General features: G+C 43.1%; 2 protein-coding genes across 3 annotated transcripts; one reads left to right on the forward strand and one right to left on the reverse strand.

Annotated features, from left to right (window-relative positions):
- The first annotated feature begins 3,758 nt into the window (after window positions 1–3,758).
- Window positions 3,759–14,401, forward strand: st3gal2 (ST3 beta-galactoside alpha-2,3-sialyltransferase 2). Its single transcript, XM_049723159.2, has 10 exons — window positions 3,759–3,782; window positions 4,295–4,437; window positions 6,065–6,242; window positions 6,479–7,105; window positions 8,780–8,839; window positions 8,920–9,053; window positions 10,252–10,431; window positions 10,532–10,577; window positions 11,021–11,140; window positions 11,224–14,401. Exons 1-10 carry the CDS (start codon window positions 3,759–3,761, stop codon window positions 11,395–11,397), a joined length of 1,686 nt encoding a protein of 561 aa, XP_049579116.2. The 3' UTR covers window positions 11,398–14,401.
- A 380-nt stretch (window positions 14,402–14,781) lies between these two features.
- On the reverse strand, window positions 14,782–24,480 carry aars1 (alanyl-tRNA synthetase 1). Of its 2 annotated transcripts, none has more exons than XM_049722506.1 (20): window positions 24,366–24,480; window positions 22,682–22,839; window positions 22,417–22,605; window positions 22,130–22,275; window positions 21,726–21,917; window positions 21,507–21,651; window positions 20,998–21,143; window positions 20,786–20,894; window positions 20,340–20,490; window positions 20,104–20,228; window positions 19,505–19,649; window positions 19,244–19,422; window positions 18,892–19,005; window positions 18,596–18,802; window positions 17,756–17,940; window positions 17,440–17,548; window positions 16,535–16,648; window positions 16,168–16,374; window positions 15,938–16,051; window positions 14,782–15,793 (listed from the first exon to the last, which is right to left on the reverse strand). In XM_049722506.1, exons 2-20 carry the CDS (start codon window positions 22,823–22,825, stop codon window positions 15,614–15,616), a joined length of 2,901 nt encoding a protein of 966 aa, XP_049578463.1. In that variant the 5' UTR covers window positions 22,826–22,839; window positions 24,366–24,480; the 3' UTR covers window positions 14,782–15,613. The 2 variants fall into 2 exon arrangements, with proteins under 2 accessions (XP_049578463.1, XP_049578461.1); XM_049722504.2 differs by having other exon boundaries at window positions 22,682–22,861; window positions 24,366–24,470.
- Window positions 24,481–24,824: the final 344 nt, after the last annotated feature.

Genomic DNA, 24,824 nt, shown 5'->3' on the forward strand with positions numbered 1-24,824 from the left:
ATAGGGGAGAAAGGGGTGAGACGTGAGTGAGAGCAGGGAGACATTAGAGGAAAATGTCTTGGCGGTAGCAGGTGGCAGAAGAGAGAGTATTGGCTTCATTCATGCAAGAACACCAAAAGAAAGCAGGCGTGTCCATTGGGTTTTGGACCTTTGTGACAAATAGGTGCTGGAAATCCCAATTTAAAACAATACACCTACTGCATCTATTGATAAGACACTATTGAAACTGATTTGATATATAAATGCATCCTTATTTACCAATTGAAATATTTTATATGCAGTGTAATTAAAGCCAAATACAATTTTGTTTTGTTCAAATTATGAAGAAAAAAATGGTCCATTGACATGCTGAACTGAGGTCTGAGATTTGCTGAAATATTTCGAAACAGTTACTGTATATCAAAATTAACAAAACAACATAGCTGATTTATAACAAAAGTGAATAGATTTTCATAGCCTTACTAAAGACTAAATTACATATATCAACACTTATTAGAGTCACAAGACCTTGATGAGCCTTTTGGGCCTGATTATGGCAGCTCACCTGTGATTGGTTGATCACTAAAGTCACTCAATCAGTCCTGGTGGAATGAACTCATGCATTTTCAATCTTATTCTTGTTTCATGCCATTTTGGCCATGTCCCTGGTGCTTCCAGTCACATAATATCACTAAATTGTATTTCACTCTTCCGCAAGTAAAAATCACCCTCTGCCGTAGTAGCACAGTGTGAAAAGGTCATTTGGAAAGGGAGCACGACGTCCAATTAGATTTTGAAGGTTCACACAGGTTATTACGCATCGCTCACCTAAATGCAAAATGCAGAGAGACCTTCGGCTCAGAGGAGATGAAAAGGGACCCGTTGGTGACCGCTGAGATTTGACCTGATTTGATTGAAAAAAGGCAGTGAGGGGGTTCTGATATCTACATGTGACAATAATAACTTGTTGGATGTGAATGGATTAATAATGGTGAAAAAAACAAGTGAGCTCTGCAAGAACACGGCATATAAACTGCTTTTTTTTGGTCATACCCACCGAACCATTTTATGATCATGTATTGAGTTAAGGTGCTAATAACTACCACTGTTTGTCCCTTCATCCATCTGAATCAAGCCGTGTTATACGCTGCCACTTACAGACAAAAGGCAATTTCCAATATGGAATAGCATACGGGTTCTAGCTAGAAGCAGTCACAACAATTTGTTTCTTCTTTCTCAACTGTGTGTAGTCACTGAATTGATGACTGGGTACAGAAAATAAAAACTGAAGTGAACTGTAACAAATAGACGTAAATAAAAATCCGGTGCTCTTGATCAAAAAACACTTTGTATCAGATTTATTTAGGTCTTGCTTTGTCAAACCAAGAAAGATAATGGCTTTTCAGTGACACCTTGTATCTCGGTGTCAGCGGGAAATATTGTAAATGCTATTTAGAAAGCTTTTATCATTTTTCACAAAGGAAATTCATCTTCAGGTGTTTCTGTGGGCAATTATGGAAGACTGAGAAATTTAGGCTGGGGGAAAATAGATATGAATCAAAGGACAAATGTTAAGAGCATTCATTTCCACAAGGTATTTAAGGCTGCTGTGTGCAAATAGACACACACAGCTGATTGGCATTCCACCAGCGGAGTGTGTGATGGCTTTAATTGGACACAGGGGAACTGTGAGAGAGATGAGATGCATAGGCTGTGACACCCCCCGCTACCCTCTCCATTTTTATCCCTCCTTGTCTCCCGTCCATCTGTTTGACTGTCCAACACATTTCCTCATCTTGCTGCAGTTCATATGATTGAATTATCTCATTTTGCTGTGCTCCATTGAAAACAGCAACAAAACCTGTGGTACATTTCCTCAAAACCACTGAAGCAAAAAATAAAAAAAGAAGAAAATTATTTCATGAAATAGATTGTCTACCTGCATTTTTGTTTTCAAAAAGGTGTGTTGCCAATATTGACACAAGGTCGATCATACGGCAAGCTGACTGAAACACACAATTTGTATTCTGTGGCTACTGCAAGTAATATAGCCGTTGGCGAAACATGTAATGACAAAACGAAAGAACGAGTGGAGGCTGGTCTTGTAGCACGATGATTGATATCGAATCAGATTGAGGAGGCGATGGAAAGGGAACAGAGCAAAACAATGATTAATGGTGCGAAGTGAAAACAATAAAAAATGACAGGGAGAAGGACACAGCAAGAATATGTTAGGGAACAATTTTGAACAAAAGAAATACTTGTGTGAACAAAAATGGCATCCACATCAAAAATAATAATGCTGATGAGGATGACATTTTATCGGTCTCATAAAGTCAGCAAAGTATGTTGATCAGAATTACGAAATTACTTAGAACTAAAAATGGATGAATGCAGCCAGATTCTGGTTAAAAGCAACAGTGTGCAAAATGCTTGTATTCATTGTACGTCATTTGTACTGAGCTTTAGAGATGCATAATATATCATCAGTCCGTGCTTCTGTGAAGGTCACGTCAATGTCTGTTGAGGTAAATCTCAATTTCTGTCTCGTTGCGTTCCGGTCATCAGATAAATACCGTGAAGGTATGAGGAGGTTTCAGAGAAGGTCATTGATATGCCAAACAAAGATGCATCTTGTCATTACTGACAAAATGAGACTAGGGAAATTATTTTTAACAATAAATGTCATAGTGATATTTGATAGTAAAATCAGTTTGAAGCACCTCTGTGATATTTCCTGTGAAAAGCTGTTATGTTCCCACCAACATAATCACTTGACCTGTATGAATCTGCACTGAGGGATTTAAGGGGAATTTTCATTAGCAAAATGAGGAAATAAAAACGTGTGTAGCCTCATTTATAAGCAGAAAGGATTTTTTTTTTATCATCATTGCAGTGTTATGTTTTATGGCTGACACAATTCTGCTTGCTTTTATAATTTGCTTAGTTTTCTTCCCATTGGAAATGATAGAGATACTGCTCCAGCGTCTTAACTGACATATTCATTAAAACTTTTTCTGTACTGGCACAGAGTATCACTTCCTGAAAATATGGAGTGCAAGAATTCCAGATTAGCAGGCGATTGTTCTGGATTCCTGTTCCATGTCAGGGTCGTAATAATTTTGCTTTGTCTTGGGCTTTTATGAGCTTTTTTTTTTTTTGTTTGCTACCCTTGTTTCAAAATATAAAGCAGACTCTATGGGTTGACTTTACACCAATGAGTTAATATTGAAATGTTTTTTTAAATTGTCTGTCAAGCATCATAGCATTTATTTATTTATTTATTTATTTATTTATTTATTTATTTATTTATTATTTTAGATGGAAATTTGCGTCCAAATCTCTTTAAACTGGAGGTCTATGAGCATCCTGCAACAGATTATGCTCAATGAGGCTCCACTCTACTACTGTGCATATTGCAGTCAAAAAAAGGTGCAATTTTGCTCGTGGGCGCCTCTGAAAGCACTCAGAACAAGAGCTTAGACTGGCATTTGTAACACCAGATAATTGTTACAGAAATGGAACACAAAGAGAGTCATAATTACTTGTAGCGGAAATGAGACGAAGATAAATAGCAGGAAAGTTTTTGTTAAAGCTATAATGAAACCAAAGAAGCAAAAATGTACTCGACAGAAAAGAAAACACGTCGGTCACATTGTCAGCTGCTGCAGGGAGTGTAAGTCTCAATGTTTAACACCTCGCAGGCTTTCACACCGTGATATAAAACATGCTATGCGTGCTTTGTGTCGTTATGTGACACATATGCACTTAGCATAGTAATGAGCCGCAGCTACTGTGCCAAAGTGAGCATTTGCTTCGTGAAACACGCTCGTGGAGGCTTTTGTTGACAACTGCGTGGGATTGTACAGGAGACCTGGGAGATACATTGCAAACATAAAAGAGATGCTTTCCATAAGAGCACAAATAGCCGACACTTAAGTGTATTGGTTTGCCGCTGCCCTACAAATGAATAAGAAATGGACTTGCATCCAGATCTTTTCTTAATAACCCCAAAGGAGTCGAGGCGAGTTTCATGCCCAACCTAATTGTATCCCAAAGCGTCAATGACAAATGATAGGAACACAAACAAGCCACCGCACAAAACGTGTATAGTAACTTGTAAAAAAAAAAAATTAGATCAAAGGGAAAAAATATTCTAAATTGCAGGTCTATTGTGAGTTGTGTTTTCAAAGGTGTCAGGGTCAGTTTTCACTCAACTGCCTTTATAAGCAGCAAGACAAGGCTGCTGCCGGTGGAGCACATGGCCTGAGCATAGGCGGTAGCGGCCATTTTCTCCCCCCCTCATTTTACTCAGACATTCCACGTTTATGTGGTGGAGAGGGTCCACAGCGTCAAGCACCTAGGCGTCCACATCTCTGACCGGATCTCCTGGTCAGAGAACATCACCATCGTCAAGAAAGCCCAGCAACGGTTACACTTCCCGAGAGTCCTCAGGAGGTACAACCTGAACATCGACCTGTTGCTGACCTTCTACCGCTCTTCCATCGAGAGTCTGCTGACCTACTGCATCACAGTATGGTTCGGCAGCTCCACCGCCACTGACAGGGAGAAGCTGCAGAGAGTGGTGAAGGCAGCTCAGATGATCATTGGCCGCCCTCTCCCCTCCCTTACGGACATTTACACTGCCCGCTGCCTCAGCAGAGCTAAGGCCATCTCAGCGGACAGCTCCCACCCTGGCTCCGCCCTGTTTGACCTGTTGCCCTCTGGAAGGCGCTACAGGCAAATGAAGACCAGGACAAACAGACTCAAAACCAGTTTCTTTCCCAAAGCCATCGCCGCCCTCAACTCCAACCGGCACTGATGACACTTTCCTCCGTGCACTATCCGCACTAGTGTTTCCTATTATTCATTTACTTTCCTATTTCCTTAAGGACGGGGACACCGGGGCATCCTTCTTCTGTTCTGTTGATTATTTGACTTGTACTTTATCTACCTCTCATGCACTGAATGGAGGTCTCCAATTTCATTGTACTATGTAGAATGACAATAAAGGTTTTCTGATTCTGATTCTGATGTGAATGAGCAGACAGTTGCACAATTCCCCAAACACATGATGTGGCTGACCCGGTTCACAGAACAAAATGATTTAAATCATTGTGGCCATGATACTTAACTAAAGTCAGCCCTTCTGAGTCGTTTGGTGAACTGTTAAGTTAAATGGCGGTCAATGAAGTTAATGCCAGAGACTGACTTTCTACCCCTTCTTCATCTCTCTCTTGTTTCACTTTTCAGGTTGTCCATGGACGGGCAAAGTATTCTTCTATCAGCTGCGGTTGGCTTCCAAAGATGCTCAGAAACGGAATGAACAATTGAATCATCACTTGAAATCTGTGCCTTCATGGTCTAGCAGCAGATTTTAATCCGAGCATCCGAAGAATCAAATGCAGCTAACAGCATGGAGATAGCTTGCTGCTTTTAAATGGTGCTTTAGCAGGATAGCTTGAGCATACAATTCTTTTAAGGCAACTAGAAGACTGTGTCACATGTTAGCTCACACACGTCAGCTCAAAGGCACATGCAGACTGTCTGTGGGCAGCAGGGCAGATGTCGCCCCCACCTATTGTCCCCTCAAAGCCAGCCGGAGAGAAGATGAGACTTAAGATTGATTGGTTTGGTCCTCTTTCTTTTTTCCATTGCACCCTTTCCGCATCACTCCACCCGACCTGGCCTGTCATCCTGCAGCCAAATCCTTTCTCAAAATACCATCGTAGGGTGTGCCTTAAGTAAAAAAATTCTGGATTCTGCCATCCGAACTCTGCAATTACATTAGTAACATCTGAATGCATCAAGAAAGTTTATGCTACATCAAATGACAATTCCCCAAGATGAAATGCTAGCAAAATAGGCACAAGCAGACAGGAGGTGCAATGGAATTATAGCACGAGTAAAAAAAGACAGAGCGAGAGAAGAAGCAAGACCACATCAATGTAATGGCTAAAATGGCTCGACATGTGACAGAATACCCTTCAGGCCGGACCCCCTCCTTTTTCCTGCCCCTCCTCCTGCATTCATTCCTCCCTCTCTCCGCTGTGCTCAACTAGAGTACACGCTTTCCTGGGCTCAGACCAGTGCAACAAAAGACACCAAGCAAAAGAGAAAGCGGAGAGCTTGAGCTGAGCTTCATCGCTTGCACAGATGGTAGAGCGGAGAAGGACGACGACCTGCTGCATCTACATTTGCTCGTTGATGGATTGCCGCTGAAAGCATCAAAGAGGGAAGGACACAGCAGGCCGGATGCGAAAGTCGGGATAAAGATGAGGAGCTTGTCTTGATGGAAAAAGGACTTGGGAATTTCTCAGACCGCAGCTGCGTGTGACTCAACGGCAACTTCAGTGTGTGAGACAAGCACATATTTGTGGAGGTGGGGGTGTGGAAAGAGCTGAGAGAGCGCAAGTGTAGGAAGATCGCCAAGTGCACAGCTTGTGTGGGACAAACAGACTGTGACACATTGTCTTGCGTGCGTTTACTTAAATGAAAGCGTGCGCGACCTCGTAGTCTGAGAGCTTGGCTGGAACTCACCGAAAGCATAGTAAGAGGTGGGCTGGGTACAGTGGCAGGCCCAGGGGTGGGGGCGTGGCCATGGGGGGGCCGCATCTCTTCCTCCACTTTGCACCGGGACAGGCGCTGGGGCTTTTGGGCCGGGGGTCCTTTCAGGGGTGCATCGAGACTTTCGGAGCTGAGACCTTGGCCAAGCAGGTCGGCGCCTGGGGTGGGGGGCTCGGGTAGTCACGGGAAAGGCGACACGACGGAGAAAGTCAGACGGGCAAGATGTTCTCCGAGGGTCTGGCTCGTCCTGGGCTCGCTGGCTCTCGTCTTTCTCACCTCGCTCTTCTTCTCCGTCTCGCTCCGGAGCGGCGTCGGCTTCAACTACCTGGAGCCCCCAAGCTGGGAGGATTCTCGGCGGGTCAAGCTGGTGCCCAGCTATGTGGGCTCACACAAACTGAGCGCCACTGACTCCCAGCAACAGCAAACCTGCGCCTGCCCTCGCTGCGTTGGAGACCCCGGAGTCTCGGACTGGTTCGATGACAACTATGAACCTGATATATCTCCTGTTTGGACCAGAGACAACATCCAGCTGCCCTCTGATGTTTACTACTGGTGGGTGGTAAGTAACAAGCCACTTTTACGTGATTGCTGTGAACACCCGGCAACGTTTTTAAACAATAAAATAATGAGACAACGACTGGACTGTAGTAGGGAGCTACAGGAAGTTAAAGCTAAGCCACATGTTTAATTTACTTACAGTGCTGTGGCACACTTGTTCGTGACGCTTACAGTAATATTAAATGTGTATCTGTGAGCAAGGACAGGGGAGAACGAGAGAGCGAGAGAAAGAGCGAGCGCATTATGAAGAACAGGCTCTTCTGTTATGGTGCAGGAGATGAATTAGTGAATTTCTTGTAATGTTATTAAACATTTACTCATCCGCATGCGTTTTTCTGTACCTATTGTAACAGAAGGGATATAAATGTTACGTTTCTTTCAACATAAGTGTGGCAAAGTAACCATAGATCCACTTCATCCTCTTCAGAAAACCGATCCACTCCCTCAAGTACAACATCTCTCCATATTTCCTGACGGTGTCTAAAGTATAACGTGTACGTCTTTACCGAGCGTCCTGAAAAATAAAACCCCTTAGGAGTGGCTGCCAGGTATCTTGCACCTTAGGAGCCAGCCTACAGGAAGATTAATGGTCCCGGAACAACAGAGGCGCAATGTGCGTCGCGCGGGGGGGCATCAGAGACAGAAAAGCTGAAGGATGGAGGGATGAAAAAGAAAAAAAAGGCTGGGGTGGCAGAAACGACGACTAAGCAAAGCACCAGCTGGAGCGTAAGAGAGGTAATGGGGGGAGTAAAAGAGAGATTTAGTGCTCTCTGATCGACATTGATGAGCTGTGTGCCGCTCGGGTGTCCTAGAGAGACCAAGACTAGAGAAGGAGGGGAAACAAAGAGGGAGCAGGGGAAATTAAAGAGAAGGAATTAGACATGACGGAACGCATCTGCTGGCGAAAGCGCGTGGATAGAAATATAAAGCAACAACAAGTGTGGCGGGAGAAGGGAATCTAGGCCGAGTGTGAAATAGGGATGACGGGGAAATAGTTTTGTTTCTTGAGTTTTCCCCCGTGGTATGCTGATGTTGTTAATACTTTAAAGTGAGTACTTTCAGGTCAGTAAAGTATTTTCATTGTCAAGCCAGTCATGTGACAGTTCGCATTGCTGTCAAACAGTTGGCTTCGAAGTATGCAAACCTGTTTAACCCCCTCTGGCTTTTCAGTTGCCCATCCCTGCACTAAATATAGAAAACACACACACACACACACTGAAATTAAGTTAATTATGAATGTATTATGCCCCAAATCTCACAAAACAACATTTCTATTGCAAAATCTCATTTATGTTTGTGAAGCCACTTATGAATATAATAAATGCTTTATTTGTGTGATTTCCGATTGCAGCTGTGCTTCTGATGATTATAAGTACTAGCTGGGATTTATGAGCTTTTCAATTTGGTGCACTCATTCCAGAAACGCCCAATTATTTTTACAATCAACGTCATCAATGTTTTCCCATCTACTCAAATTTATGACTCAGCATGTTTTGGTAACCTCATTTAATCTGATCTTGGATGGTGGTTTGGTCCGCACAGGCGGTATCTTTTCTGTTAATTGTGTTCATCCAAGTAAACACAAATGCACACGCACGCAACACAACTACATTTCAATTATGTCAGATGTGTTTCCACCGCAGAGCCTTGTAACTGTATTTTCCTCCCCCTCTAGATGTTGCAGCCCCAGTTTAAACCCCAGAACATCCAGCAGGTGCTGCTTAGGTTGTTCCAGGTATTTGATCTAGCTACTTTTAAATAAGCAAATCATAGGCTTATAGTATATATACTTCCCCTAATGTTTCCTCATGACAGGTTATTCCTGGACGATCCCCGTATGGCTCATGGGATCCTGCGCGATGCCTACGGTGTGCCGTAGTGGGGAATTCTGGAAACCTGCGTGGGGCTGGATACGGGGCAGTCATAGATGGACACAACTACATCATGAGGTGAGATGAGTGAATAAAGGAGAAATATGACAAGGTAGAAAAAAAAAAAAAAAAGTGAGGATGGGGATGGCTGGAGAACACCGCATTCATCATTGAAATTCCATTGAGAGTGAAAGACGGTGAAATAAACAGATGTGCAGCTCATGCAGTATTTAATCTTAATACTTATCGTTTTGTATTTTCCTATTGGTTGACTAAAGGTCGTCGGCTTCTTGGGAGGTCAAGAATCCCAAGAAGCTGAATTACATCACCGGTATTTGTCCCACGGGCATGCAGAGTAAATCCTTTGGCTTCAATCTATTTTCCTTGTTATACTGTCCCAAATGCAAATCCCCGGGATCAAATGTCATGTTTGTAATTGTATGGTTGCATGATTAGCAGTTGACTAATTAATCAGATTACAGTACTGTGCATGCAGTTGTTTGTGTTGTGTGAATGTTCAACAAGTAGAAAGGCATTGCATTCCAAGACGAGTGTGGGCAGCTTACTTTCCGACTTGTATCATGTTCCACGGTCTCATTTCTGTAATTGGACTTTTAATTTGGATTTAAAATGAGCTCTGGTTTACCGCCACTGCCACCCACCTTCTGTCTGTCAGGACAAATTGCTTTATTCACTTTCTCCAGTACTAAAAGTGAAGCCTATAAATATATTCATAGCTACTTTGTGACTTTTGACACAAGTTGTTTTCTGACTTCCCTTTATATATCTGCATTGCATTGTTTTCATCCTACTAAAGCGTCACGCAAGATCAGTGCATCCATCTTCTATTATTGCCGTCATCATTATTCACTACATTTTACAGTCATTGGGTTCAGCCGTAGTCTGACTGTCTTTGACAAATGGATTTTGTGCAGGGAGAAGCAAGAGAGCTAGTTTGTATTAAAGCGACGTTCATCATCTCAGAGTGCAAATCACATAGTCGTCATCATTTTTTTTGTTTAGCAAAAAGAAACGATAATTTTAGTGGTTACCTGAATAGGAATGTTTTTTAATCAAGACAACAGACAGCAGTCATGGCTTCTCCCGATGGCGGTGCTAGATATGCAAAATATGCCTGGACTCCCTAGGGCCAGATAATTGACTTGGCTATTTTCCAATATTTCCAGGATTACAACGCAACATGTTTCCAAATGAGCAATCCAGGTGTTTGCTCACCACCAGATCACTCATACTGTTTCCCTCTCGCAATCTAAAGGATCAACTTGGCCCCCACGGTGGGCTACGAGGAAGACGCCGGCGGCCACACCACTCACCACTTCATGTACCCGGAGAGCGCCAAGAACCTGGCGGCCAACGTCAGCTTTGTCCTGATTCCGTTTAAAACTCTGGATCTGGTTTGGATCACCAGCGCGCTGTCTACGGGCCAGATCCGATTGTAAGCGCGCTGCACGTTTTGGACAACTGGGCGGTGGCAATCCGTCACGGTCAATCAATCCAATTGATAGAAAAATAATTCAAAACATCTCTCCTCTTAGCACCTACGCTCCGGTGAAGCAATTTCTCCGTGTGGATAAAGACAAGGTGAGCAATTATACTGCTTGTTCTCTCACAACAGAACCACAGAAACTGCTTTCCTGCAATTATGTCCCTTTAGTTGATGCGGGATTAGAAACCATCCTTTTGTTTTAACTAATCTTCCGCTCACTCTTTAATCCCTGAAAATAGATAAACTCCTCATAATCCCTAGCATGTGGAGACTTCATTGGGACTTCGCCTGAGGACCAACACAGTTTTACAGCCTATTTTGGAGAGCAACCAAAACTATGGATTTGTCAGATTTCCTGAGAGCAGCCTAAAGCCTTGTTTGCTGGCACTCAACGTTACCTGTATAATGGAAAAGTGGAATTTCTTATCGTCTTGTTTATCCTGGTTATCCGTTTTCAAATATGCATAACTCAGGGACTGTTTCACAAGGCAAATTTGTTAGGTGTCACAAGTGGTTTCTTTTCATTATCTATGTCCAGGTCCAAATCTTCAACCCAGCATTCTTTAAATACATTCACGATCACTGGACCAGGCATCATGGCCGATACCCATCTACAGGCATGCTAGTGCTCTTCTTCGCCCTGCACGTCTGCGATGAGGTCAGTGAATAACACGAACATCTGTAACGTTGTCGTCCTTAGGTCCAGAATCTCACATGTGCTTCCAATGCTGACTTTTCCAGGTGAATGTGTTTGGATTTGGGGCAGATGGTCGAGGGAACTGGCACCACTACTGGGAGCAGAACCGTTATGCGGGAGAGTTTCGAAAGACAGGGGTCCACGATGCAGACTTTGAAGCTCAGATCATTCAGCGACTGGCTGAGGCTGGAAAGATTACCGTTTACCCAGGGAAATAAGTCCACACCAGCCCAGAGAACGTTCTGGTTTGGCTATTTTTTTCCCCAGCCAATGGCCTTGTCCTTCTCTGCGGAAAGGTCACTGATGTGTGGCATCGTATCAGTTTCACGCCCCTAGCTAGTAACTAAATGTTCAGATGTGGACCACTGCTCGAGACGTGACAACATATCGATCCGAGTGAGGCTCTGCTCGCACGGCGATGGAGAGGGCAGAGCCTCAGGGTTTCACTTCTCATGATAAGAGCTGACATCGAAAGACACTGTCCCCGTTTCGTATTCACAAACTTCGACTCGGGAAAATAGAGTCGTCAAACAGTAACACTGACTGCGACTGAGCTCAGCATTGAGAGAGCTCAAAAGAGAATGGTCACATTCTCTCATGTTCTCCACTGATCTAATCCTCCACCATTTATATAGAAACGGATTTCCTCGAGGAAGAAACAGCACCATCAGCAATCCAGTGGACTATTGTTCTCCAGCCACGGTTTCCTATATCAACAAACTACTGAGCTGTTGACTAACGCAGTGCATCACCCAAGGCGTGCAGACAAGACGAACAGACACAGAAATGACTCGCTGCTCATTATCCGGCACCAGTGACATTTTCCATTTTTCTTGGTTGTAAGCCATTAAAGGCACCACCCAGTTTTGCTAGTGCAACAGTTCTTCTGGAATCCTCTGCAAGGATGACTACTGTGTCACATTAACCTTGTTGGAAAAAAGGTTATAGTAGATGATTATGGGGAGTTGAAAGAATTATTTCCCCGGAGTCCCGTCACAGCGAAGGTTCCAAAAGGACGTTGTTTTGTCCGCGTGTTTGGACGCATGCACTCTGGTTTCGGATCAGACTTTTAATCATCCCCATGTGGTGTGTCAGAGTGTAATTTAGGAGCTGAAGCACGACAAAGCCAGCGGGAGTAAGCGTCATTTAGTCCGAGTTCTGCCGCGATTTGAGGCTCTCTGCAAACTGTGCTGTATTTTATGTTTAAAGGATTGCAACAACTCCAAAGTGACTTTTATATCCCGGTGGATTTAGCTCATTCTTGATTAGTGGGTGGAAGAACATCGGAAACTACCTGGATGTAAAATTGTTTAACAACAGTAATAGTTCCATTGACTGATCATCACTTAAACCTTTGTGTGTCTCTTGAGGGGGGGTGTACAGTGTCACCACGCGCCTTAGATAACACCATTTACCTGCACTTCCATTTCTGCGTTGTCATCTTCTCTTCTGCAGAATTTCTATCGTTTCATTTCCTTAGCTTCAAACTGTTGCTGCGTTCTCAAATGATGTTTACTTTATCGCTCCATTAGTGATCCCTGAAACATTTAGATTTCGTGAAAACAAATACAACATTCAAGAGTGCATTTGGGGGAATACAAAGGATCAACAACATATCTGTTAAATTAATAAACCTAACCCAAAGAATATTTTGCAGCAAACAGAAGTTACGTTCAAATGATGACACTTTGTTTTGGCTCTGGATTTGTAGTTGAGATAAAGAGCATATGACCGGTATAAATCACATATCACAGACCTCCGATTGGTTGGCAACCAGCCTACCCCGCCTCTCGCCTAAAGTCAGATGGGAATGTAATGCGGATAAGCGGTACAGAGTGAATGGATGAATATACAGAATCGCATTGCACGTCATTTGGCACATTATCACAAAATTATATATCAACAAAAAAGTAACATGAATATCATGCCTGAATTTAAGCAACATTGGTGGTCAGTGAGAAAAAATATCAAGCAGTTAAATGTTAAAAGGTACAAAAAAAAAGGTAGGCTAAAATGAAGTCAATAACTCTTTCAGTCAGCCTCCATCGGGTACCAATATGAACTTCTGTTGCCATGACAACATTCTGCCATCCAAAGCATCTGTGAGTAAAGTATAAAAATAATTGAGTAACTGTCAAGGCTACAAGGTTCCTTGCCCATGCAACATGCAAGCTTCCGTGCCTTTTCCTGCCACTGCCGGACATATGTATCAACCCTTGAGCCACTCTGCCACAACCATCTGCTTGGCTTTGCATCTTTTAGCTTTGAGCTGACTGGCACACGTGCTGCAGGTCTGCTGGCTGTGCCTTCTGTGCTTTACAAAGTACATACATAAACATATTCTGCTGTCCTTTGAGGCATGCTTAAAACCTTACCAACTTTCTTTTTTTTTTTTTTTATAAAGATGGACACAGGATGTAGAAGAGGTAGCAGGCAGGTTGTTTGTGATCCATTGCTACTTTTTTGTACAAATCTTGCGCATTTATCATGTGCCAGGAATGATACTTACCTTTACTGTAGTGGTCCACCTCCCAATCAATAAGACAGTCAAACATGATAGTGAAGGTTTGGGTCCAAACATTTTTTTTCGCTCCAAGTAAATTGTTGAGGCATTTTTTACAACATCATCCACATAATTTTATACACATCGTTTTACTGTATTGCCCCATGTTATTGATATTTGGATTAAATCATATTTCCCGAAATGCACCTTTCAGCTTGGAAGATTTACATCTCAAGCACCAAAATAACATTCCTATGAAAATGTTGTAATGGGGTCCGTTTTCTTCTCACCCCATTGGAAAAGGTCATGACAGGGTGTTGGTTTCATAAACTGAAAACAGTAAATCATTACTATTATTATTATTATAAGATGAATTACCTTAGTGATTATGTGAAAGTTGGACCAAAAAACACTAGTTGATTGGATAGAAATGTACCTCCACATGGCAATTAGATTATTAGACCTAAAACTATCTTTGGACTCATGTTTACAAGATCCAGTAGCTACATGGCAACGTGGTGGCTCACATGCATGACTGATACATTTTCTAGAAGAAAAGGCAATTTAGAAAACACTAAAGCAAACCCAAAGTTCCATCCTGTTGAGGATCTGTTTTTGGCAGTGACTGCTTTCATGTGTCATCTTTCGTTTGTCTGTGCATTTACTTGTCACTCCACTTTGTATCTTAGCTTGTGAAAATAAAAGCTTCTTGAAATGTGTTGGCTTGTCTCAAAAACTTTAAACTCAAGCAACTTGAAATCAAAATTCTATTCAGCCAGAATTGAAGAAATTCCACCTCCAGTAAGTCACAGGACAGAAGAGCTAAATGTTAATTAGCCATTTAGCTAAACAACGGTAATGTTAACAGGTGATGCCCCAACTTCTTCTTTTGCGTGACGCTTAAATCTTAAATCGGCGCTTCCAAGTTAAACCAAAAAGAAAAAAAAAGGCCATACAATATCTCACAAAAACTTCAATAATTCAACCTACACAGAGATGTCTGGGATTGAATCCAGAACCTAATACATGCAACGGACACACCGAGCATGTTGATCAGCATTATAATAAAATAGATTTGTTGAGAAAAGGAAGACATACGCAAGGCAGGACACTTTATTCCAATCCCAAAATGTCTTTTCCCATAATGTCGCGTCCATGGAACAGCTTTGACATGACAAATTGAGGTGTGTGCATTGAGGTGATAAAGAGATGAAGTTACATACTAAATGGAGAACATAACCATTAACACAGGATAAAGATATCAATCTACTAAATTTGACCGTTAGAAGCTGTAACATAATGGCTTCTCCATTCTACAGTTAAAGTTCATTCAAACAGCTCCATCTTACAAATGATGGATGGGTGGATGGTACCATGACCCCACGTCTAAACGGGGAAACAGAGTTCCTAAATTGCTGGTCAATTTGGAGTTGGAATTATCCCTGAACAAATCAGGAAGGCTAAGTGCCTTTGAGTAAGTTTAGACGTCTACATGACTATGAGACGAACAGGAGAAAAGGCAGCACAGATTAGATCTTAATGCTCAAAACAGTAAAGCCAAGTGCAAAATTGTCACTTTTCTGCACTACTCCAGGATTATAAATCCCTTCCTTGTCTTCTTTATGTCAGCATGCAAATAAGATTTACACTGCCTGTAAGGTCCTATCAGCGTACAATGTCAGATGTTGCCATGAACGAATTTCAAGTTAGTGTATAATTCCCACACAGATACATTTTGAGTGAGGTTTACATGAACAAACCTAATCTCAATAGTGGTCACCAAGAAGCAAAGTGAGATTGAGAAACCCCCAAAAGGTGCTGTTCTGTTCCAGCTCAGACTCAAAGAAACACATCAGATGATGCTCCCATCTTCCACCTTGTTTATAACATGACACTTGCCTGGCTCCTGTTCCTCGCTCCTCGCCCACGTTTTAATTCTCGCCCAGTTTGAGAGACGCAAACTGCCTGGCCATCTGTAGCGCCTCCTGCAGACACTCTGTGTTGCGACCAGCGGCCTGTGCAGACATGTCCTTGCCACCTCCTTTGCCGTCCATCAGGGGGCACAACTCTTGCACCCACTCACTTGCCTTCAGTCCAAGTTTGGCTTTTTCCTGTGGTGTAAACACACATTCCCATTAACATTGCTGAGTTGGAATTCACAAAGCATGACCAAACTACACGCACACAAAAAAATACAAGATTGTGTGTGTGATGTGATGGAAGGAAACAAACACGGCCTGCGAAACTGCACTCACCTGAGGGACTTCACACAAGCAGATGACCTTGTTAGCATCGGGGTCTACAGCAAAGAGCATGGAGGCGGTCTGAGGGGAGTTGGCCTTCAGCACCTTTAGGCACTCATTGAGAGCCTAGGAGAATGGGAGGTTTACACTTCTTACTTGGTGACAATTTCATCTTTTATGCATATACAGCACAATTTCATTAAAGATGTTATTCTCGACTTTCATTGAAAAATAAATCTCACCTTGGCTGAGGCCCCAGTTTCCATCGCCATCACCAGTAATGGTTGATTGGGGCTCTTCTCAATCACCTCCTTGGTCTTCTCCAGGACTCTCTTCTGAATGTCCGCCTTGTGTGAGCGGTCCAGGTCATCCATGGTCTTCTTCAGGCCCTTCAGGGTCTCCCTCATCTCATCCTTCCGCCACTGGGAGATCACCGCGGTGCCGATGGACTGCGCACAAGTCGACAGTGGCAATCAAGTTACGATTCAGAGATCTTACCAACCGGAGAGCATTCGTTTAGGGTGCCATGTATTAACGACCTCCCAAAAGCACAATGGAAGCAATTTAGAGAAACCAAAGGGAATACATGTTAAATATGCACAATCACACCTCTGTCATATCGGCAATCTCTTTCTGAACATCCTTGTTGGGAACTGTTTGCTGCTTTACGTGGTCTGCCAGGGCGCTCAGAGCTTGGGTCAGCGCGTCTGCTTTCCTCTGAGCCTGGTGAACAAGAATAAAATCAACCTTTGTAAAATGATACTTACTGCGATGCTTCTAGTGCTGTCATTTGACAATTTAGTCTGCGTACAATCTATGCAGCACAAATTCAGCGAGTATGCAAACACATGACGCCCCTAGCTATGTCAATTTTTGCCGGGCTGAAGTGTGTGACCAGCTAAAAGCCAGCATATGTTGCTTTACATAATCCATGGTCAGCAGCAAAAATTGAGGAGATAAATGGGGAGGTAAGAATTCATCCATCTATAATTAAATGCACATCCATTTGGGCCATCACATGCTGCTGAGAAGACAGAATTTGTCTTTTGCACACATATCAGCATCATTTGGGTTCATCAGTAATAATGTGGGCCTTTTCAGTTGAAGAATTTTTTTTTTTTTCCTATAATTAAGTCTGCAGTTGTCATGCTCAGAGCGCAGCAACCTCTCCTTATGTGTCATTTACTGTATCTGGAGCGATGCTTAATTTTAATTTACCCCTTTGTTTTGTAAAACTGTAATCTGGAATGCAATGTTGCAATTGTGATGTGTATTTATTTCGTGGTTATTTCTAAAAAGAAATGTGCGCACACTGACATCCATGGATTTGGTTTTGCATCTTAACGACCATAGGAAAATGTGTCACCCAGTTGAAAATCCCTGCGCTGCAGTGAAAGCAATTTGAATTCAGTCAGGATGTCAGCAGAAAGAAAATCATGTTGACAAGCTGATCATAAACAACTGTCACGAATAATCTCTGAATATTTCGCGCGTTCGTGTGTGCGAGCACCGACCTTCTGGGCCTCGCTTCCTGTCACGGCAACAATACGACGGATGCCCTTAGCGATGGCCTCCTCGGAGACGATGACAAACGGCGCTGCATGGGCTGAGTTCTGCAGGTGGCTGTGGATAACAAAAGGAAACATAACAGTTGTTAAAAGGCTGCAGAGGGTGGGCCAAAAGGTTGAGTATTACAAGGGCAGGTGCTTCCCCTTTCACAAAAACTAAACATATTCTATAACAGTGATATTGCGACAGCCAAATAAACACAGATTGTGGCCTGTTTTACTTTTTGTGTTTTGCACATCACAGGTTGCCGGAAATACTCACGTCCCACCACAAAACTCAATGGAGGTGAGGGAGCCAGCAGGGCTGTTGGGGTCATCCAGTAGGTCCTGAACGGGGATGCCGATGGACACGACCCTCACAGGGTCGGGGTACGTCTCGTCGAACACCGCGCGCAGACCCTGAATGGCCTTGGCTTTGGCCAGGGTGGCTTCCATGGCGTAAACGGGCTGAAGCAAAGTACAGAAAAGAGATGGTTGGCAGTCAGCGGCATACTTAAATTGGATTGAAAAAAAAAAAAAAAAAACGCAATTAATTTTTCAATGTGAAATGCTAATTATTATTTTTTTTAAGTGCAAATTAATTAGTAAAAGTAAAATTAAGGTAAATTAATAAGCACTCAATCACTGATCTAAAAGCAATTTAAAGACCAGTGCTTTTTAAATGTTTACACCAACTTCCAACTTAAACAATATTCAACTTTTTAAGGAGCACAACCCTTTCATTCCCAACATTAAATACCATAGTGTAGTATGCCTATATATGCATGGGAAAATGGAAAAGGTTTTCAGTATATTTAATATTTTTGTAACCTACTGTAACATTATCTATCTAACATGAACACTTTGCTTACAGATAGGAATTTTGAAAAATGCACCTAAACGAAAATGTCCATCACATGAAAGGGAAATAAAAGTGGAAAACAAAAAGGTTTTTAAATATTAGATACAAGCGTATTGTTCTTAAAAGTTAAATACAACTGAATGCACTTGGATTTCTTATATCTAGTCTTTTGTGTAGCACTAATAGTACCCATGCTACAATTTGACAGTTTATTAAGAGACTTTAAAATAAGAATAAAAATACTAAACTAGCATCACTGACCTTGGCATCCCTTATCATAGCACAAGCGATCTCCTCGGTGCGACGGACCTCCCCTGTGCTCAGGGCACCTTTAGCGGTAAAGTCAAAGCGAAGTCTGTCCGACGCCACCAAGGAGCCCTTCTGGTCCGCCTCGCCCAAAACTCCCCTTAGAGCAAAGTTGAGGATGTGTGTAGCAGTGTGGTTGCTCATGATGGGCCTGCGGCGAGCCTGGAGAAAGCAGAAGACCAAAAAACACGGTCAAAAGCATCCGAGATTTTATTTCCTGTTCGCGCGTTTTCGGTTACTGATGAGCTCACCTCGTCCACGTGTAAAGTGACACGGTCTCCAACCTTCAATATTCCATAAACTGTGCCCACGTGTAGAACGTAACCTCCTCTAACCTGAGTGTTCTTCACTGAGAACTCTGTTCGCTGCAAAACAGAGACTGCGGTCACACATTTTTTGTACACTGGAAATGTTCAAATGCAAAGCATTATACATTGAGAAAAAATCTGCCAAAAATATGAAACGGGATAACTCGTATTTCCTCAAATAATGTTGTTGTCAAAAGACAACCGACATTCTTATTGACAAAAATTAACATTAATCTTTGTCATCATGTCAACCTACGAGTGTCCAATGGATGCTTATGCAAATTACTACACTTACGTCGTCTGTGTTATCATCCTCCCGAAGCAAGTAGCCTTCATCAAATGTCTGTCCACCCTGCTCGGCGTAGAAACACGTCTGATCCAACAGCACACCACACTTTTGGCCAGTGGTCACTTGGTCGCAAAAAGCGCGGTCATGGCGCAGCGCCAACACCGTGGCCGACGTCTGTTGGAAGTCTGAGGACATCACCAGAATGAGGGGAAGCCCTCCAAAGAGCACAAAATTCTCATTTGTGTTGGGATTTTACAGGGTGAATACCATAGGTGCCATTTTCATCAGAGGTGTATTTGTATTTGTAAGAATCATCTGTGGCAGGGATATTTTTGTTCCTCAGCTCATCAATGGCGTATATGTCCAACATGATGTGGTCCACGTCTCCTGCACCTTTCCCCTGGGACTTCAACTACACATGCAGACACATACAAAGTCTTGTTACAAAGAAAAAAAATGTAATAAATTGTGTATCAATCGTACGCGACTGAAACTGCTTGACAAACCTTATCAATATGCCTAAGCAGCACTTACACGTCTAGACTTGCCAAAACACATGACTGTAACAATCTAGTTTCTCAAGGCAAATAGTTTTGTAATACATGTATATTAGATGCATGAGAAGCAAGTCCACATGCATTTTAATTCTGAACCTTCTTAGTGCTCTTGGAATGAGGTTGATCCCCGAGGATGAATTGGCTTTTAAAAATCACGTCAGCATGACTGGGTATGCAAAGCCGGAGAATTATTGAAATTGCTCAAGAGCACCTCGACTCGGATCTACTGTGGTGCTGCATCCAATAGCAGCACAAAAGTACCTTACAATAATTTCTGCAGACAAGGATGTGCCCCTTCATTTTCCTCACCTGTGCGGCCTTTTTCTCCTCCTCAAAGGCAGCCAAGTCCACCACCATGCCTTTCTCCTCTGCGATGAGTGAGGTCAAGTCCAGGGGAAAGCCGTACGTGTCATATAAGAGCCATGCGGTGTCACCTGAATGCAAAGATGGAGAAAAGTCCTGTTCAACACTCTCCGCGAGCACATACACACACATTAGGATGAGGCCATGCAATTAGAAAGGCTTTTCCGTCAAGTATCTCGCACCTGGGAGGGTTTTACTGTCTCCCATACTCATGATCTTCCTGTCGAGGATGCGTCGCCCCCTGCTGAGAGTTTTAAGGAACTGCGCCTCCTCTTCATTGATAATGTCCTTCACAATTTCTGGGTCTTTCTTCAATTCGGGAAATGCGTCACCCTGAAAAATAGAACTAAGGTTGATGAGAACAGTAAATGAGAAGTAGAATGGATAAAAGGGAATAATAACTAATCTTGCACATAGAGAAAGAAAGTTTTTCTTGAGCCACATTATGCACTCACTCGCCACTGCCAAAAAGAGAATTCTGTCTGACAGATTGGAGCTAAAAAGAATCTCCAAGATAGACTATCTACATCTGTATCATGTTGTCAATTGATAACAGTGCTTCATTTGAAGCATGTTAGCTGGGAATGCACACACCGAATTGCGTTGGGGCAGAAAACAAAAGTCTCACCAGGGACTTGACCACCACATCGACTAGCGTAGCAAAAAAGCCTTTCTGGGCTCCCAACTTTTCATGGGAATAACGGACGGCACGACGCAGGATTCGCCGCAAAACATACCTAAATGGAAAGCACAAATGAATTCAGAAGTGTAGCGTGGAACTTCCATCGCGTAAATTCAGACTCAAAAGTTTGAGTGTAATGCAGACCGAAAAATTCGTACCCTCTTCCAGTGTTGTCAGGCCGCCCACCATCCGAAAGGGCGATGGTGATGGTGCGAGCGTGATCGGCCAGCACACGATAGGCCATGTCAACCCCATCGGCATCCTCGACTCCGACTTTACCGGTGTATGGCCGAGCACCAGTACCCTGAAACAAACACCATTTGACCTTGATCATTAACCAGGATGTTTGTTATCACCTCTAGGAAAAATATTAAGTTATGTGACCAAGCTTCTAAGTCATTTTACTAATCTCATCAACATGGTTTGATTTTTCAGCCTTAGTTTTGGGCTACTGAATCTCTTTATGAATCTTCTTTGTATTTGGTCTTCGACTGTTTATGTTCAATAAATGGGAGAAAGTGTAATCTGTCAAAAAAAAAATCCCCAGGCAAAATTATTATTTTCTTCTTCTTCCATAAGTCTCGACCAGACTCATAACTTAAGTCAAGGTACACCATTTAGCAAATAAATGAGCAGTTTCAATGCTTACATCCTTGTATTTGCGTACCTTCTGAATAGCGTCAAAGTATGGGATGAAGAGGTCAGTGTCATAGTTGGACATCTTGTTCTGCAGCACAGACACCAAGCGCTCCAGACCCATCCCAGTGTCGATGCTCTTCTTTGGTAGTGGTTTCAGCACCGTCTCCGACTCCCTGAAAGAAACCACAGGAAACTCCCATTCGTCAAACTTGCAAATCAAGTTGCTCTCAACCCGTGTGCACGTTACCTGTTGAACTGGATAAACACCAGGTTCCAGACTTCCAGGACGTTGGGGTCATCCATGTTCACCAGGTGGGAGGCATCTCTACCTCCAATGCGGTCATAGTGGATCTCACTGCAAGGACCGCAGGGGCCGGTATCTCCCATCTCCCAAAAGTTGTCCTTCATGCTGCCCGGCAAGATGCGAGATTCATCCATGCTGATGGAGAGAGAGAGTAGCAAGCAAGAGATTATTTTCCTTTGCTTCAACACAATTTTTTTATTTTATTTTAAGCATTCCCAGAGAAACGTAACACATTTTACATTTTACAGATTTGAATAACCTGGTACGTATTTGAGTCAATTCTACTCTTAAGAGTGCCTGGAAATGTCTTACCCGCCTCCCTTAACATCACATCAAACATCACTCACCCAAGAGACATCCAGATTTCTTTGCACTCCAAGTCAGCCTCCAGGCCTGCGTCATCGTTGCCGCCAAAGTAGGTGACATACAGGCGGTCGATGGAAATGCCAAACTCCTCAGTCAGCAGCTCCAGTGCCATCTTACAGGCCAGATGCTGCAGCACGCACGTGGTAGTGAAACGCCAAGAGCAAACGAGAGGATAAAAACAAAAAAGAGGAGCATTTAACTGAAATGTTTCTTCAAAAATTGAATGCCAGGAAACTGTGAAAGGCCGGACAGGTTTACTGCATCCTACCTTAAAGTAGTCCCCAAAGGACCAAGATCCCAACATCTCAAAGAATGTGTGGTGGTAAACGTCTTTGCCCACATCATCCAGGTCATTGTGTTTTCCTCCCGCACGGATACACTTTTGAGTATTGGCTGCGCGACGGAGCCTTGCCATGGGGTGGGATGGATCAATGGTGTTGAGGAAGATGGGCTTGAACTAATAGACACACAAACATGTTTAAATCCGCCCAAGCTTACGGCAGCGTGTGGCCAAGGCATGATCGGCAGTTCACCTGGTTCATGCCCGCATTGGCAAACAGCAGCGTGGGGTCATCCAGCGGGATGGTGGATGACGAGTGCACATACTGGTGCTCGTAGCGATTGAAGAAGTCGATGAACTTCTGGCGGATTTCAGCGGCACTCATAGAAGAATCCATTCCGAATCAGCTCTCTGGAACCAAGAAGACCCGATCCTGATGACGTGAATTTATTTGAGGTAGCATTTTTCCCTCACAGCGCTGATTATGTAAACCTTTTGTACTAATCATTATAAATGTCACGAGACGATGCCAAGTGAACCCCCCTTTCCTAAAATATTTAAAAACTCCCGCCTGCAGTCAAATAGGTGGGTGTTCAGGCAAGCTTCTTCCCAGGCATTCTTTATGCTTTTTACACACCTACAAAAAGCCTTTGGCACTTGTCAAGAACAAGTACTTGCTCTGGAATCTAGTAAGGCCGATGAGGCCTAGAGGTTGCCTCATTGCGCTCGAATTTCCACAAAATTAACATCACAGTGTTCTTTAGGCCTTGAACCTACCCGTAAGGAGTTCAAAGAATGTATTTTGGGGGAAAAGTAACACAGTTTCTCATCTCAATAGAATAAAACATCCATTTCATCCTCGGTGCTGATAAAAATGTTCCGATACTACTTGTATCAGCCTGATACACGCAGTACTGTACCTTTCTGGAATATGAAGTACGAGCTACTTCAAGGTAAATGCAGATGACAACATAGCCTGTTGCACCCATCCCCCACAACTTTAAGCATAGGTTATGTCAGTGTTGTGACTTAGAAATTCAATGCAACCGTACATCATCAACCAAGAGCATTTTGTGTTTGTATTGAAATGGCAGCTTAAAATATTTTCCCAATTATGTTTATCTCTTTCTATCAAAAAGGACCTAATGGGAGGACAATACAAAAATATTAATTTGACCTTTATTAGTATTGCAGCCATAAAGGTGTTGCCGGCACAAGCACACATTTCCCATAACAATCTCCAAAGTTGCAGTACCAAACAACCGAAATGTCCGTACAACCACAAAAAAAAAAAAAAAACATACCGACGTAAGCATCATAATGACCAGTGTACTCTTCTTAATTAAAAGGCATTCCGAGTTGTGCTCCCGAGAGGTTATTCATTCATACGCCGCGCAGCAATCAAGGGGAAGCAAACTGCTGAAGCCAGGAGATCTCTGGAGCCCCCGCTGGCTGGCAACCACGGCAGGTGAAAATTCACTGAGGTAACAGGATGGAAACTTCTGTCTCTGTGATCAACAGGCCAAAGTACTAGAAAATGCAATGCAGTCCAAAACCAGAGAACGTGTGCACCTTACGGATCATAAAGTGACAGGCAATACGCTTTTAACCATAGCGAGACTTTGGATTCTATTGTAATATCTCGGTGGTGTTTTAATACTGAAATAAACGTAACTTCAATCGGCGATCGGATCGCTCAGAGTCAAGTGTTGATGCGTATCGGTGAACCGCATCGGAACAGCTCAGCTGATCGTCACTGCTGCTGGACAGAGGCACTAGCAACCTGACGCAAGCTAGCTAATTGTTAGCTAAGCCGGGCAGCCCACTACAGTCCAACACCGATATTTCAGGCAATACTTCCAACTGGGCGTACTTCCGGAATGTTAAAGTGAAATTGTCTAATTCCATAAGCCACCAGGGCAAATGTTAGTACTCACATAAGCCGTTAAATGTCGCAGAATGAGTCGTTTTACGGATCCCAGCCAGAATACGGTGGGTGAGTCCACGCTGCTCGTCCAGAGTGAAAGCGTCGTCTTGGGATCACGCCCAAAGTGCAAGCCGATTGGTGCACACGCAGCGCATCTTATCAAATGTCGATTCTCATTGGTCAGATTGACATTCACTCTGAGCCAAGCCCGCCACTCCAATGACACGAAAAGTCTCGCTCGGCTGATGCAACTGAAAACTTTCATGACTTAATGTGGCATATGTACGGGTAATGTCTGGTGGCTACATGTACATTATGTTATATGTGTTGTACATGTATATAAAATACATGCAAATAATTCATTAGAAGGGTAATGCTTCACTGTGAAGAAAAGAACGTGAAATCTCACAATGTGATGCATTCGCTTGGATATAGATGCCAGTATACTACTATTGCATCAGTAATGCGA

Source organism: Syngnathus scovelli, chromosome 6 (genome assembly GCF_024217435.2).
Source record: "Syngnathus scovelli strain Florida chromosome 6, RoL_Ssco_1.2, whole genome shotgun sequence".
Classification (NCBI taxonomy): domain Eukaryota; kingdom Metazoa; phylum Chordata; class Actinopteri; order Syngnathiformes; family Syngnathidae; genus Syngnathus; species Syngnathus scovelli.